This window comes from Achroia grisella, unplaced genomic scaffold, assembly GCF_030625045.1.
Source record: "Achroia grisella isolate CSIRO2021 unplaced genomic scaffold, CSIRO_AGI_Agris_v1 utg157, whole genome shotgun sequence".
Classification (NCBI taxonomy): domain Eukaryota; kingdom Metazoa; phylum Arthropoda; class Insecta; order Lepidoptera; family Pyralidae; genus Achroia; species Achroia grisella.
Window position 1 is genome coordinate 3,117,792 of NW_026712653.1, and position 17,744 is coordinate 3,135,535.

General features: G+C 34.9%; 1 protein-coding gene across 1 annotated transcript; it reads right to left on the minus strand.

The window, feature by feature from the left end:
- Positions 1-320: 320 nt before the first annotated feature.
- Positions 321-17,479, minus strand: LOC131841000 (solute carrier family 2, facilitated glucose transporter member 1-like). Its single transcript, XM_059189230.1, has 11 exons — positions 17,214-17,479; positions 9,605-9,751; positions 8,034-8,194; positions 7,489-7,613; positions 6,628-6,768; positions 5,395-5,532; positions 3,648-3,853; positions 2,880-3,092; positions 1,940-2,042; positions 1,256-1,424; positions 321-969 (listed from the first exon to the last, which is right to left on the minus strand). The coding sequence occupies exons 1-11, from the start codon at positions 17,286-17,288 to the stop codon at positions 864-866; spliced, it is 1,584 nt and encodes a 527-aa protein (XP_059045213.1). The 5' UTR covers positions 17,289-17,479; the 3' UTR covers positions 321-863.
- Positions 17,480-17,744: the final 265 nt, after the last annotated feature.

Below are 17,744 nucleotides of genomic sequence, written 5' to 3' on the forward strand. Positions count from 1 at the left end.
CTATTTTACGAATCTATTTATAATAAATCGATCATTATACGGCAACTGTCGATTGTATAGCGGTTTAGCATACCATTAATTGTATCAGTCTAGGTGTTTTCTATGTATATTGTATATTTATTAAACAAAATGTATTTATGTATGTGTATCAATTATCTAGTACCCACAACAAAAGCTCCGCTTTGCTTGGAACTAGATCACTGTTAATTGTTCAGGACTATTATTATGAGTAGATTCGTTTTCGTCAAAATAAGAGACAACATTGCTGTCTTATTCTAACTCATACCGTGCTTCCCTGCGTCATATCTCTGGCTTAAAGAATTTTATGGGACAGTTTCTATAAACATACTTGTGGTACTACATTATAATATCACTTGGTGTTGTGTAGTCAATAACTTATAGATTTACGAACAAAATCATGTAAAATAAGAAATCAATTTGACAGACTTATTAACACCTTTAAATACGTCTCTATCTTTCATATCTGAAATGCATGAGACAAAACATATATATTGCTATAACTTCTAATAAATAAAATTTTAAATTGTCTTTTAAAGTATTTGGCATTGATTTTCACATATCTAACCAGAAATATATTTTTGTAGTAATCACTTATCCGTTTCATTCAAATTAACAATTAAGTTAGGAAGAAAGAGACAGAACACATAAATAACAAGTTCTGGTCTAAAGCAATGCCGATAGCAATATTTATTATGCGTCCTAATCTGAAATATTTGTCCGAATACGTAGAGTTGGCATTGCAAGGCTTTATAATGCAATATTACTTATTATTTTTCTACAAATAGATAAATTCGCCAGTGTCCTACCCGTCTATACTCAGCGGCCGAACGGCCCCGACGCTGTCATACACTGACACCACGTGTATTGGTCGAACGCGATTTGAAGCCGCGACTGCACAGTTGCGAAACTTGACTCGGTGTTTTGCCTCTAGTTTCCGGGAAATATAGTCTGGGGAACAAAGAAAAATAAGTATCAATATAGTTAATCGTGTCCTAACATGAATCTTTTTATAGTAAATTAAGGTTATTTACCTTTCTCTCACTTAAAAATTACTTGAAATTACATTAATAATATGATTCGATGTGTATATACGCAATCACGCGCGAAATCACTTTCGAGCGTGATTGCCTGACAAAAAAGTAGTTCAATTCAATCCCTCACGATTGCGCGCGCTGCTGATCGCGCATGAAAGAATGCGTCGTGTAAAGGCGTTAATGTTTAAATGATTACTAACTTCTGGAAGACGTAGAGTGCAGCGGTGATAGTGGAGAACACGATGAACGAGTAGGGTCCAATGGCCTCCCGCATGCTGGGGAACGACATCCCCACCAAGAAGTTGCCGCCCCAGTTGGCCAGTGAGCCCCACGCCATGCCGGCCGGACGGGGGCCCACTTCGAAGATCTCTGTTGATTACATAGAATCATATTATACTTTAAAATTTATTAAATTTAAATAAATTAAAATAAAACACATTTAACCAAAAAATAAAAAAGGGTGGACTACCTTTATCACTTAGGGGTATGATAAATACTTTACATCCTATTCTTAAAGCTGCTGAATGCATACACAAAATTGCATAAGAATCTGTCGAGCCCTTTCGGAGGTTTGTTACAAATACTATGACACAAATTTTACTAGTCGTTCCCACAAACGTTGTTTTGCACAATTATTTAATATCGCTATTTAAAAGTAGAGGTCGATGGTAGCAGGATGAAAATTTAGCGTTATACGTTTTTTAAAACTAAATAAAAAGACAATAAAATAAAATAACTTTGGGGTGGATCACCCTTATCGATGAGAGGTATGAAAAATAGATGTTGACCGATTCTTAGATATGCTCACAAATTTAATAAAAATCGAGTATTCTGACACGATAATTTTACATGTTAATAAAACTAACAATGACGAAATATAATACCTGAAGCTATAAAATACGGTATTGGACCGAGACCGAATCCATACACTAGAACGTAGGACAGCACAGCTACCATGCAGATGTAAGGCATCCAAGACAGCGCATCCTGCAAATAAGAAAGGTAAGTTTCTTATTTATTTCATTCAAGCAAATGTTGCGGACGCCTGCGATAAGGGGCCGTTCATTAATCACGTGATGCTTTTAGTGTTTAAGGTACAATCGAAATTTATTTAAGAAAAGTCAACATCAATGGACGGCCTCTAGTATGAATTGGCTGACACCAGTGACGGCTAACAAGCATGAGCTCAGGTTAGTAAGTCCATCGTGATAAATTCGCCAATACTAAAGCCGACCGCCATTTCTAGAATATATTACAGTTAATACACCAGTCACGACCCCATGGTTTTTTTTTTGTTTAAAATCGGTGTTTCTTTTATGTGTGATAACTTCATGTATAAACGGCCGTGCTGAGTATCGAGCTGAGTAGTAACAAAGTAGTAGTAATAATCATATATAATATTGATCTGGACCCACTCACAATGTATATAATAGTGACGCCAAGTACAGCGAGTATGACGGCCGCTGAGTATAGATCCGAGCAGTAACATAATAGTAGCAAATATAACATGCCACCAAGGCGCAAGACAATGTTGACTATATACGGACCACCTGATGGAGTAACCTGACATTGGTGACTCTGCTAGAGTTGTATCACAAAGCGTTTGTGGCCCGGATCCCCACCATTCTGTAGGGCTACTGAGCGAAAGAGGTATCGGTGCTAACGTGACAGATTACCGTCGTCATTGTCGTGACCACAGAGACTATTTTATATCAGTATTATAATATTAATTTATATGTATGTTAGTCTATAAAATATTTATGGAACATTAGTAGCCTGAAATAAATAAATAATCATATACGATATTGAATTGGACCGACTCACAATGTATATCATAGTGACGCCGAGTACAGCGAGTATGACGGCCGCGCTAAGTATGGATCCGAGCAGTAACGGGCGTCGGCCGCACCTCGGTAGCAGGTACAGCATCAGGACCGCGGTGCACACGTTGATGGCGCCGCACCCGATCGTCGCGTACTGAGCGTTTTCTTTCGACAGGCCCGCTTGTTGGAAGATCGTTTGAGAATAATAGAACACCTGTTGGTAAAAGAAAACAACAATCTTTTATAATTTAAATAAACCAGTAATCACCAAATGGTCGAAATTCAACCATAATTAATTAGAATTATTTAAGGTTCCATTGTCAAAAACTAAACTTGTGTCAAATACATGACAGAAGGAGAAAGACCGCGCGCGCCACCAACTCACGCATTCCCGTGTCTAATTATTACAATCGTGCGCTTTAGCGCCTTCTTGTAATAATTACCTATCACTGAATAATGCGGGCATCTGACTATAGAGTAAACACATAATTATAGAGTTATAGATAAAAACTTATTTTTGAAAAAATGTGTCTGTGGAATATAAAATAAAATATTAAAACTTATTTGAAGCGAAAAATACAAGAAATAGTAATATTCAATCACACACGATTGCGCGCGCTGGCTTACCAGCACTAAATTGTGCACGCTCCAGATCGCGCGTGAAAGAATGTGTCGTATAAAGGCAGATTCTATTTAATTTCACATACAAATTATTTGCTGTGTGAAAGCCGATTAGGGCTTATAAAGGCAGCAATAAAATTATACTAACAGCATTAATCCCACTGGTCTGCTGTCCGGCTTGCATGGAGCAGGCGAGGAGTAAGGGCAGCCGCAGCCGCTGGTCGGTGGCCAGTCGTAGCATGCTCCAGCGGTCACCGTCGCCGGCCGCAGTCAGCGCCAAGCGTGCCTCTTCACGCAGACTCTCCACCTCCTCATTGAGGATACTGGCCGACACCCCGCGAACTCGACTCAATTCTGAATTAAGATTTACAAAGAAATTTAATTTAATTAAATGGAACTGGTCTGATTATACGGCTACTGATTAAATGAATTGCAATAGTATTTTATGTACTAGTAGGTTATATTCTGTCTAATTGAATTTATATTTTTGTACAAGCGTAATTGAAAAGAGCTCAGTTTATTATTAGTTCTTCTTGGCTCGAAATCATTCCGAACTGACGGTTGATTTGACATATCATAAAAGTCTGTAATAGACTTACATGTATAAAGATATTTTTAATTGATTTTGAATTGAAACAAAAATACCATACTACAGTATTAAGATACAATATAATTCTTTAGAAAAATAATCCCTTTTTCAAGAGATTTTTTACCTTAATCTGCTTGATATTAAGTATTCTCTGTCAACAAAATCCAATATTTTCATGTGTCTATATTGAGCACGATTATAAATATTTAACGCAAGCAATTCTTACGTATTTTTACAAACTGAGTGCAATAATTACGGAAGTGCTGCATAACAATACCTACCTATAAAATTACAATGGCGGTCATAAATGGTCAAAAATAAAATCCACAGTCGGTGACTGTCGAAGTTCCTGATTTATACGACGATGGCATATGGCCCGCCTGATGGTAAGCGTAACGCTTGCGCCACCAGAGGCAAGACCCGCGCATCGCTGACACTTGTAACGTCGTATATGCCTACGAAGCGGGGTTGAATTAATGAATAATAGTATATATATGAATATATATACAACAAAGAAACAGAGTGCGGAGGGAATTATTTTTTTTAGTGCTAGATAAAAAACAAATTATTATGACTATTCAAAAATGCTTAAATTAAGTTTATTTGAATAAATGATTTTCTATTCTATTCTATTTATTTTTTTGCATCAGGCAACTTAATATTATTTATATAACAATATTAGCCCAGATTACAAATACCTTAAAGACATATAACATATACAGAATTATTAATAATAATACATACCACCCTAAATTTTCACCCTTCTATAACTTCTATTTTTTAATAGAGATATTAATTTATATGGCAAAACAACGTTTCCCGGGTCAGCTAGTAAAATTATGATATTGTCTTGTGGGAGAATGGGATCGTTAGTAATGTATATTAATAACCTCATTACAAAATACTGTCAGGTCAACCTCCACGCGGTTCCCTCTGAACACCATCGAGATATAATTTCTGGTGAATTTGCCATTATAGGCTAACAGACCTGACCTCATCCTAATCTTACCATCCTCCACTGATGCCCCGCCAGCGAATACCGTTAGCAATAGAAATAGAAATATATTACACAGAGCCATCTAGTCCCAAGTTAAGCAGAGCTTGTGTTACTAGACAACTGAAATTAAAAAAAAAAAATCCACGCGGACGAAGTCGCGGGAACAGCTAGTTAAACATATAAACCTCCCTCTTAAATCACTGTTAGATAGCTGAAAACTTTATTAAAATCTATTGAGTACTTTAAAAGATCTAATCGAACAGACAGCGGAAGTTACTTTATTTTATACTATGTAAAGGTAACACTCACCCTCTATAGCTCTATTTTCATTCTTCCTAACTACAAAGAGATATTTTGGACTTTCAGGCAATATAAATAGTATAGGTAAACATAAAATGACTAGCAGCGCGTAGACGGACAGAAGATAAGGCCAATCGTCAGGACCACCTGCAAAAAACAGAACACAAAATTATGTAGAGGACAGTCAAACTGTCTCAAAAACAATAATTTTAATCTGGTAATAAATAGGGGATTTATAAGCTATTTTGTTCGTCAGCGAAAACCTTATATCAAATCAAATCAAATAAATTTATTGCATTCAAACAAAACAGCACATTACATTTTACAGTAAGAATAATAGGGACATTATTATTTCATTTTAGTGTAGTATTACAATTCTTTTTTAGTTGCACAATATAAGTGTTGAAAATGTTCGTTTTGTTAGATAGATCTCAAAATTATATCAAATAATCTTCATTTGTATAATTTAAATAGTTCAAATGCTTACTATATATAATATATATCCCAAAATCAAAATATCTTTATTCATATAGATATATCGACGAACTCGGTGGTCTAGCGGTCTAGTACACCTTACTTCCGATGGTCGCGTGTTCGATTCCTCGCACGGCACAAACATTGTATTCATGAGTATGATTGTTTGTATCGGTCTGGGTGTTTTCTATGTATAATATGTATGTATTTACGAAAAAAAAATATCTATGTATATGTATCAGTTATCTAGTACTCATAACACAAGCTTTAGCTAGCTTAACTTGGGTCTAGATCTGTGTGAATTGTGCTGAGATATTATTATTATATTGGTCTATTACAGATTCAAATGATATGTCAAATCTACCGTCAGTTCGGAGTGCTTTCGAGCTGAGAAAAACTGACAAGTAACTCAGCTCGTATTCTTTTCAAATATTGTTTACAATAATACAGATTCATTTCTAAATTCAAATTTAAAAGTGGAGAATGTTATAGATTTTGATCAAAAACCGACACATGAAACCCGAACACACCAGTCCCCCAAGCAGCACCCGTTCACGAATATGACGGATGAGCAACCCATCATTGCACTCAACCATATTAGAGGAAGCACCACGCCGTCACAAGTTTGAAGTTTAGGTAATCTATATACTATATACATATATATATACATTTAGAATACTATCATAAGTGAAATTGTAGATTAAGTCCATTTATTCGATAGTAAACATGACTTAAATTAAAAAATTTATTTTATTTTAAACAACATACCTAATAGGAACTTAAGTCCCATAACTTGTCCCACTAGTACCCCGACATTGACGCCCATGGGACAAGCGACACCCATTGCGCCGGTGAGGCTCAGTGGGGACAGTTCTGTTAAGTACATTGGCACTAAGCTTGTTGTTAGACCTGTAAAAATATATTATCTGTTTTATATTTTAAGCTTTAAGTTTCATTTTTCATCACCAAGCACCTTGCTTCGTATATTAAATTTCAGTTTATATAGTGAGACAACAGTTTATTTTCTGGATAAGGATGCATGTCAACGTATTTCTCAGAAATTAACACACATGAGCGAAATCACGGGTATCACGTTGTATTCTATATTATTAATAAAGCTGAACATCTATAGGTAAATTCATGTTATAGACGGCCTCGGTAGTCTAGTGGTTTAGCACAGCGGTTTACCTCCGATGGTGGCGGGTTTGATTCCTCGCACGGTACAAACATTTATATTCGCGAGTATAATTGTATTGGTATGGATACTTTCTATGTATATTATTCTAAGTATATCTATCAGTTGTCTAGTACCCATAACACAAGCTCTGCTTATTTTGAGACTAGATGGTGCTGTGTGAATTGTTCAGGTATATTATTATTATTATAATATTTTAATAACTAAATTTTTGTTAATTTATAAAAATATATATTGTAAGCAGCGCTAATAACTAGTTCGCTGTTGTGTTTCTTCTTATTTTGACATAATATAAGTTTTCATTTCCACACATTAGTATAAGTTTTCCTAATTTCGGACAGCTGATCATTGCACCAATCGAACTATTATTAAAAAGTACAAGCAAAACCGTTTTTATTTGTGCTGTATATGTCCAGGTCTCATTATTAACTCACCACCCGACAGACCAACCAGTAACCTCCCCAGGATGAGTAATTCTACAGAGTTCGCAGCACGGCATACCATGAAAGCTAAGGCACCGAATAAGAATAACACGCTGGTCACAATCGTTGCTTTCTTCCTACAACAAATTATTTCTCTTATCAAATAATAAAAACAAAAGATCTTATCACCAGACTCTTTATAGTACAATGGTGGCAAACAAACATAAAAAGAAAAATAGAACTATATAAATAAAGAAAATACATATATATACGATTATTGATAATATAAAAATATAAGAGAAACAAAGTATGGCGATCATAGGAGGCAAGACTATATACAAAACAATGGTTAACTAAAAAAATATAAAAATTTAAACATTAAACAATTGTCGTGCCAGCCATCGGCCTGGATTTAAGGACTCCTATATATCGGGGTACTTCATTATGTCACCAAAGTAAACATGTCACAAAAATTTATTAAAAAGTTTTTTTTATAATCACTGTTCCTTCTATAAATTATAGTTTCTCCAACGACACATTACAGTATTATCCCATACCTGCCTAACTTGTCGGCGAGTACAGCACCAAGGATAGAACCGGTGCATCCTCCCACTATGAATATTGAGACCACGGAAGACCAGAGGACGTTCATCCACTTCTCGTCCAGATACACATCGTACCGGCTTATGAAGCTCTCGTTGCAGAACTTCTTTATAACCTGAAAAAATAGAAACCAATAAATATTATAGGACAGCTCTAATTAAGAAATAGTCTAATCAAACTGACTATATACTATTTGTTTATATTTGATATCTCCCAAATACGACAAATATTATATACTATTTGTTTATATTTTCAGTCATATGTCCTAAAAACAATAAATATGAAACTTAATGATCTAGTAAATAATTGTAAGCAAAATTAATATGTTTACAATTTCTATAAGAATTATATCTTGCTAAGAATATCGATTTTTAAAAGAAATTTTATGGCTATAACTTAATTACTGGGACAATGTGTATAAACACTATTAATAAAAAATGTATTACACCTCGTCGTGCTTTTGCTGTTTAGGTCAAGAACATTATCGCGCGGTGGTATCACTTACCATTGTGCTATTGTGTATGATGTGATGAGGCGTCGCTACATCATTTATTTGTTTCTAGGTAGTGAGTATGCAGGTGAAATAATTGTACTATTTATTGTACATTAGTTAGTTTATAAGATAGGGTGCTACATGGTTTCTTAGTAACGCGTACATTTGATGCGGAGTCGTAACGTGGACTGACTTTACACTGAACTTAAATCTATGTTACCTGGAAAGGTAGTAACGGAAGGGTCTCGAGTGTTGCCAAAAATATTATAAGTGTAGGCACTACATCATCATCATCTGCTTCTTACTTATCCCATTTAATTGGGGTTGGCGTAATAGTGTAGGCACAACATACAAGTGCAAAAAAACATTACCCTCCTTTTTTAGACAGTAGGGTAAAAATAACATTGTTGTTATTTTAGGTCAATTCCTATACATTAGTTGTTGTTTTCAGTAGCGTGCGCGAATACGCTATCAATGTCAAGGTCACCTATCACGCCACCACTATTGCATCACAAATTCATTAAACAGCATAAATTACACTATTTATCAACAATATAACGAAACATCAGTTTCCTTTATATAATCAGTATTAACTGTCCTGGCAAACGTTGTATATAAATATGAAAATAATAGTCAAATCCATACAAATTAATGTCGCTATTAATAAATAGGGGTTGATGGTAGAATGGTGAAAATTTAGGGTTGTATGAATTTTTAATACCGATTCAAAAAAAAAATTAAAAATATATTTAAAAAAAATATTTTTGGGGTGGACTACCCTTATCATTTAGGGTTATAAAAAATAGATAAGAACGTATTCTCAAAGCTATAGAGTATATATATAAAAATCCTTCAAAATTGGTAATCGATATATAAAAATTCATGTAATACAATAGTATTTCTTTATTTTTAGATATATGTATTATCTAACATCAATATTATAGCTTTAGAAAGGTTATATTTCACATCAAATAAAAACTTTCAGACAGTCAAGGAACTCTTTTTACAATAAATATATCTGAGATATATTACCTCAGCAGGGGTATTAACAACTCCGATGTTGTACCCAACCGGCAGCGACAAGCCCAGAGTGGTAGCCACCCCGGCCAGCACCAAGTAAAACGACCATCCACCTTTATACTCGTTCGACTGTGTCAGCTGCTGGTGTTCATTGGCTACCTGAAAAAGACAAAGAGAACCTAAGAACCAAAGCTGTCATTATTCAAGGGTACAAGAGATGCAGCGGCACCCGGGTTCCTAGGAGGTGCCGAGAGCTAGAAATCAGGTTATTGCAAAGTTCGCTACATCAAATGCATAAAAATATGATATACTAATATTAATATACTAGTGTGTTGATTTTCGTTTGTGTATTTTTTTGTAAATTACAATTATGAGAAATTAAATAATTATAAGGTTAAATATATAGATTGCGTTTCTTTTTACAAAAGTACAGGCGTGGAATGTTTAAGACGGCACTGCTAAGAACGTTATTATTGCGAGTATATACGACCTCCAATGAACTGGTACCCAAGGAGGTATATTGGTATTTGTTTGGTGTCTAATACTAAAATATTGACATATTTATAAGACGTGCATATTATTTATTTGGCCTATCTCAACTCAAAAGAACCCAACTACAACAGGTATACTTAGCTATCATAATTTTACATAGAGTAGTTTACTCTTTGCAGTGTCACCTCATTATTCTCTTAGCCATACAGATTTTTATTAGGCGGTATTGCGCTACTGTCAGGTGCTAAGACCTGTAACACAGCGGCCTGCATCTATTGTGATCGCCCTTTTTCAAAATTCACTACCTAGACCCGTTAGGAACAAGAATTGAAGGATATTCTTAGAAGCGATGGTTTTTATCTGTTCAAGATAGAGTGTATACTTTCTAAAATATTTAGTTTATGCATGCACTCATGCATAAACTAAATATTTTACATTACATATTCTACACATCCTATGTGGTTGTAGCCTGGCTACAACCACATAGGATGTGTAGTGGCGTTTCCTCTTCAATATCTGCAGATTGTTGTTAAGCTAAAGGCCAATTTCGGCATGAGTTTATTCAAATTGCAGTGTCCAATGAGGACCCTAGTCATGATGCACAGAGTACTCATCCGTTGCCACTAAGGACTAAGAGAACTGCACGACTGTCATGAATATACTTTATAATAATAATTTATCTGTATCTATTTATCTTCATACCAGGTCACTTATGTTAAAACCAGTGTCAATGCCTTCTATACCTAAACACAATTAAACAGGAGTTTATATTAAAATATTTTATTTTTCAGCGATTAATATCGATGCGTAATGTTTGCACAGATGTCAACCTCTCTACAATAGAAAACACTTTTATTTTATCTAACTAATGCGTAAGTATTTCATTATTATATGTACCATTCATATACAATTTGTAATGATTCATTGTTAATAATAAATACAGATATTTAAACAGACAGGCCTTATTCTTATCAATAGAAGTATCTTAACTAATATTAAATGAGAAACTGATTAAATTTATTTGTATTATCATCATTGAAGGCTTACATGCCTTCATTTACATACTTTTCATATCGGCAATCAAATAGAGAAAGTCATTTGCAAAATTAGTTATAAATTAACCAGGTCTAAATTAACCCGGGTGATGGAATAAATAAAAGAAGTTATTTTTTTTAATTATTTATGGTGTTTTTTAAATCCAAACCGCGGAAGGACCTATGGAGCGGCTGAAAACTAACTCCTGCTTGACGGATACAAATTTAGTTGTATGCACCGCTAGGGGTTCGGTATCCGGCACGGGGCTGATTAAGGAAATTATTAAGTAATCTAGGCAACTATCTTGGGTACCATAACCCTCAAAATAATTGTACTATTACTATTTTTAATTAATACTGTTGTAGATGTCAATTTGTGAAAAGCCCCTGTTCCCCAAGAATTGCAATTCCTAAGCGCCCAGAAATGGTTAAACGGCCTTGTACTCACGCCATTTTTGTTTAATATTTTGTTACCAACTGGTACCCCACAAATTTGGTATTATAATTACCATTCTAATGACCAGACATACTACAATTAATTATGCTAACGACCTTATGATCTACAAATAATTTAAAAAAACATTACACAGACAAAGCCAGCTTACATGAATGCAAAAGCGTATAAAGACAGAACAACTTACAAATAGACAGAGTAGACTTTTAATCACCATTTAGACAATAAGCACAAGCAAAAGTTATTTAAGTCCTTAATCACTATCTGATCACCACTTGGTTGTGCACAGGGTGAACAGAGCTACAATAGAGTCGGCAAGGGCAGGAAAGACTGAGCAGACGGCAAATATCGGCCAGTACCAGTCACACAGCCACCCATCAAGTACAAAGTACGTAAGTACGATTGCCGCAGAACCATGAGCGCCAATAGCTGAGTACGATTTAAGGAAAACTTAGTAAATAATGTAAAAATCTATGTATTATTTAGAACAGCGTCAGTGGAGTGGTATTGTTTTTTTGTAACCCTGATAGAAATCAAGTGATTTCAAATTCTGGTCTACACCAATAAACCTTGTGTATTAATTAATAGTTCTAACTCATTGATAATGGCGGGAAAGGGGATTGTTAGTAATGTGGATTAAAAACCCCATTGCTAGTGGTGTACAATATCAAGTGTCTCCACGCTCCCTTGGAAACCATCATGTCAAATTCCTGGTGAATTTGCTACGAAGGCTAACAAACCTGACCTCATACTCATCTTATCATCCTCCACTGGTGCCCCGCCAGCATACACCTTTGGCGCAGGCGAGTGCACCATTGCATTATCATCCCTCAAAAAAGTCTCTGATAGTGATTGAATAATTGAGAAACAAATTAATGCAAAAGGCCGCGGTAAGCTCGTCTTCTGCTGCGTTAAATTAATACACGCCCCAATTGAAAAATACAAAGAAGCTAACAGCTACTTGGTAAATGGCAATCGTCGCCTATATACATGGACAGCAGTCGTCACGTCGACCATTAAGACTAAAACGTCAGCACCCTGTAATTATTACACTACATATCTTACACTTCAAACCGTAACACAGGCTACTAAGCACACTGGCAGCAGAAATAAGTGAGACAGCAATATCGACGCAGACAACTTTGTATAAAGTCTTCTAGTGTATAGTGCAGAAACCATATGTATAACGCTTAATTTGTACCAATAAATACACTCTATATCCGGTCTCTAGAGTACTAGTTGGTCCTCCCAATAATCCATTTTTACACCTCCCCCTTTATATATATGGTCGGTGCACTATACACTACAGTCTAGCTACATTATAACTAAGGTTAATAAAGGATACAAATTAATGAGACAGTTGGCGAGAACATGGTTAGCCCAAGCACGAATGTGGCCAGCTCCAACAGCAATAGAGCTATTGAAGTTGCGAAGCCCGCAACCAATCTGAAATCATGCACATGCCGTTACTAGACAATCCCACATTTTATTCACAAACATAGACTCCTGCCTGACCGAATCGACATGATTTCGTTTCAGAATAATCATACCAATATTAAGTGTGGATTGACAGATGGATGGATGTCTGTGTTGACTGAAACTGAACTGATTGACTCAAAAACTACTGAATTTTAATTAAACTTTACAATAATATACATTAACTTATACATTAAAATAACACATAGACTGCAAGTTTGTCACAATCGACTAACTGAGCTAACCTCATGTTCATATCATCATTCTCCACTGGTGCCCAGGCTGGGTATACCGTTAGTTTAGATGGGTGCACCATTCCATTATCATCTATTACAACATATACCTACATGTTTGTATCGGTCTACCCAGACCGTTACAAACACGTATGAATACGTACGTTTGTATAGTGCGAGGAATCGAACCCGGGATCATCGGAAGTAAGGCGGTAGTCTTCATATAACACATAAACTATGTATATTTTGTGAAGTTTAATGTTACACACATGCACTTGTACACGTATCATTTATCCTTTTTCGAGAATTTCTATTATTTTAAAATAAATGAGAAAGTCAATAATTATAATTTAAAATATTGAAAGTCCTTGAATTATATTTTGAAAATATAAGTCAGACGCCAGCAGAGTCAGATAAAAAATTAGTAATGAGAATTCTCAAAACATAAAAACCATATTTTATACTCATTACTCTATATACCTGGAGCAATGAAGAATAAAAAAATATACACAAACAAAACAATTACCCAAAAAACACAAACAAGAACATGCAAACAAACATATTATTAACCTTTTTCTCGTCATGTTGTCGCACCATTTTACTATAAATTATATGTGAACAAAACACTCGACTCGACTTAACACCCAATAACGCATAAATGAGTACCTAACACAGTCACTTCTGTGTAACTGTCTATTACACCTTGAACTCGGGGTCCGACATTACCTATACGCATCGTATTGTATTTTAATCAATAGATATAGGAAAATAAAGTACATTTTAGTTTTTCATCCCAATTTTAATGCAAATGAAATCTTTTTTATTTTTTTATATAATGGAATGGCAAATAATCTAACGGGCCACCTTATGGTAAGTGGTATCTGTAGCCTCAGCATTAATAGCACTAAAGACATTACGATATTATATGTATGATCCCTAAACACCATACCAAATGTCGGATTGTCCGCTCCAGAGACACTGGATATCGCTGTACTGCGGACTCATTGCTTCTGGACGTGGAAATAGGCATAAATATATGAATGGAATGAATAAAATTGTAATTTACTAACATAATATGGATACATATCCGAAATAAATTAATAAATAAAAATAAAATTATTGCCTCGTGTGCCCTTACCCCCATTTCGATAGACCAAGATGTAATGCCTTCATCCTCTCTTGGAATTGACGGCCTCTATAGTCTACCATTTACCTTCCGATAATCGCTGGGTCGATTGCTCGCAAAGTACAAATATTTGTATTCATAAGTGTGATTGTTTGTATTGGTCTGGGTGTGCTAACACGCTAGACCACCGAAGCAGTGTGAGAAATGATTGTGTTATTACTTCTCTAGTATTCTATTATGCTGTACTACTTCTATCATGCTCTTTACAGTCAGGATAAGCGTGCAGTGATGATAAATTCCTTTTTATGGTAAACTACTGCACTCTGCCAGTATACTATGCAGCTAATGGAGACACGGGCTGGAGGAATAGACTAAGGATCCATTTCCAAAGTGAATATAATAAGTAAATTACGTTACAATATAATACATAATAGTGATACATATATGTAATAATATAATAATTATTTTATTTTATTTCACATATTTTATACAAATAATTTATGGAGTCCCTGACTTCTGAGGTAGGTCTAAGAAATACCGGTGTTTCAGAAGTCAGTGTCCTCTACGATATTTGCTCTTATGCATTCATTGTAGATCTTAGAATTCATTCAGAGCGATAATGAGGACAGGTGATAAAGATCTGGGAAGTACTATCAGGCGATTATACATTCTATAACAGTACATGTAGAGATGGTTATTCTGTGGTTAGTAATACCACAGACAACATAATATTACATAGTAATACGAATTGGGGTCAGTCGCGATAATCGCAGCGTTATTGCAGCGTGGTGTCAAGTCACATGCACCGCGCCCCCTCTTACACTCATCATATAGCTGAAAACGCATTTTTACTGGAACCTTATTGGCTTATTTGACGGCCTCGATGGTCTAGCGGTATAGCACACTGCCTTATTTACGACGGTCGCGGTTTCGATCATCGCACGGTAGAAACTTTCATGAGAATGATTGTCCGTATTTGTCTGTCGGTGTCTTCTATGTATGTGAAATGTGTTTTAAAAAAAAGTATTTAAGTATTTTTGTCAGATGTTAAGTACCCATAACACATGCTCTGTTTAGTCCCTTGAACATACACAACCACAGTTTGTGAGAATACATGGATGTTTGTTACTTTTTCACGCAAAAACTACTCAATGGATTTCAAATGACAAGTCGACTAAGTTACACAGGCCAGCTACTATGGGAAATAAAGTTAAATAAATGAATAAAATATGTCAGGTCACATTTGTACTGTAAAATCACTAAGTTATTTAATAAATAATGTAATAAAATAAGTACCCTAGACAATTCACACAGCAAAATCTAGTCCCAAGCTAAGTAGAGCTTGTGTTATTGCAGGTACAACTGATACAAACACATACATACTTTTTCTGTAAATACTTTTCTATGAATCAATAAAAAAATACTAGGACATTTAATAAATGAATGTTTAATAAGTCATGATTGAAAGTTTTTTAAAGAATGTTGTTGCGTTTGCTGCACTTCTGTAGTGCATCCACAATGTTTGCAGCAGCATCTACTGATGACCTGTATACCATCAGCCGCAAACGGATCTCCTTTCTATTGCACAGACTGTCTAGCAGCAGTAACAGCATTCTAAAAATGCTGTGCGATAAATTTGACAGCCCAATACTTTATTTTTGGACTCAAATTGTTATGGGGGCCCTTAAATGATAATATGTAGTTTTAGGTCTACTAACATAGCCTAAGTACAATTGTTAGTAACAAATTGGATCTCTGTTATCTGAATAAATAATTATGATTAAACTAATTCTTATTGGTGCAGCCCTACAAACACAAACATACTACAAATGCACATGAGGAGCGATAGTGCAAATCAAAACATTGTTAACTGCATTTAACCAGTACAAACTGTAATCAATCTAATCTAAATATACTTACGTAGGTTTGTTTTAAACAATACATTTTATTAGTATATTAATTATTAGATTAATTAATGAAATACAATTTTAAATCTGATATTTATTACTCTGTCTTTTCTTTTGTTAATCGCCTAACTAGTCAACTTTGCTATTTAGCAACACAAAATCCTTAAAAATGTAATTCTAAACAACATTTATTTAAAAGAGCAACACACAAGTTTCTTCCTCATACTTTTTGTGCTGAGTCTGCCTTCCGAATAAATGGTAGAATAAAAAATGTATCTATTTACTACTATATGTGTACTTTTGAAAAAGTACACATATTATGTTTATTTCAATAAATATTATTTCTATTTCTCAATATATATTTAGCTCTGTCTGCCTTGTATTCTTACCTCTGTTGTTGCAACAACAAGGATAGGTGACTTAAAATAAAGTAATCAGAATATAGTCTTTGAATTAATCAATAACTTTCTGTCTACATTTATTTTTTACATTTGGACCCGGGTGACAATGTACCAGAAAGGCCCAGATGGTTTTCCAGAAGCCATGGGACCAGTAAATGGCATACCATCAGAAAATTAGTTTTGTATGAACAAATCATCTGACCAAAATCGTTTACACTTAGGTCGCCGTGATGAGTCTAGGTCTTCGTCTAGGCCTGCGCCGTCCTCATAACCTACATACCGCCATACTTGCGGCAAATCGCGCAAACCTGATCCGAGGATACTCGACTATATAGCCGATCCGACTCTTCATATGACCTTCAATATACACACAAACGTAAAATATTTCTGCAGAATCATGACTGAAAATTTGCTCCAAATTTAGAACTAGTGTATATAATAAAACAAAGACACATTTTAGACTACAAAGGTAAAGAGACAGTGGGTTGCTACACTCACCGGCTGTGATATATCGGAATATAGTTGTTGTGGAGACGGGGTGTGCAGTGCCGAACTGTCTGATGGCTCTCCCATAGCAAAGTCACCAGCACACACAGGTGACCAATAAGGGTTAAAAAGCGGGCTGGTATTAACGTACTAGCACCTCTCATGCCTTTTTATATATATTTTTCAAGAACAAGAACAAATATTGCAGTTATAATCACAAGTAATAAAATTATTCAGTTTTTTTTATAATTTCTCTTGTTTGTACTATGTTGTCAAGGTGACGGCATGGCACAGCAGAAGGATAATGGCACAGCCTGCAGTTTTGACACTGACACTAGTAGTTAATTGACATTTGTTTATCAGTTTCATGCTTATTTACTCAAACACAATTATAAATACAATGACGTTTCATTTTCTTTATAAATGTGATATGTTTTAATTAGGATAGAGGATTTAAAAAGAAACAGATTATTACACTTTGTCGGGGACAACAATTTTATAGCCTTGTGTCATAAAACTACAGTAAAAACTACGATGAATATT

Bases quoted from the DNA above. Each gene is read 5' to 3' on its own strand.
- LOC131841000 (XM_059189230.1), bottom strand. From the start codon at position 17,288: ATGGGAGAGCCATCAGACAGTTCGGCACTGCACACCCCGTCTCCACAA. The intron at 5,533-6,627 runs GTATGTTGTTTA...TGTTTTTTGCAG, and splicing joins GGGACTTAAGTTCCTATTAG to GTGGTCCTGACGATTGGCCT. The intron at 2,043-2,879 runs GTGAGTCGGTCC...TCTTATTTGCAG, and splicing joins GCGTCACTATGATATACATT to GATGCGCTGTCTTGGATGCC.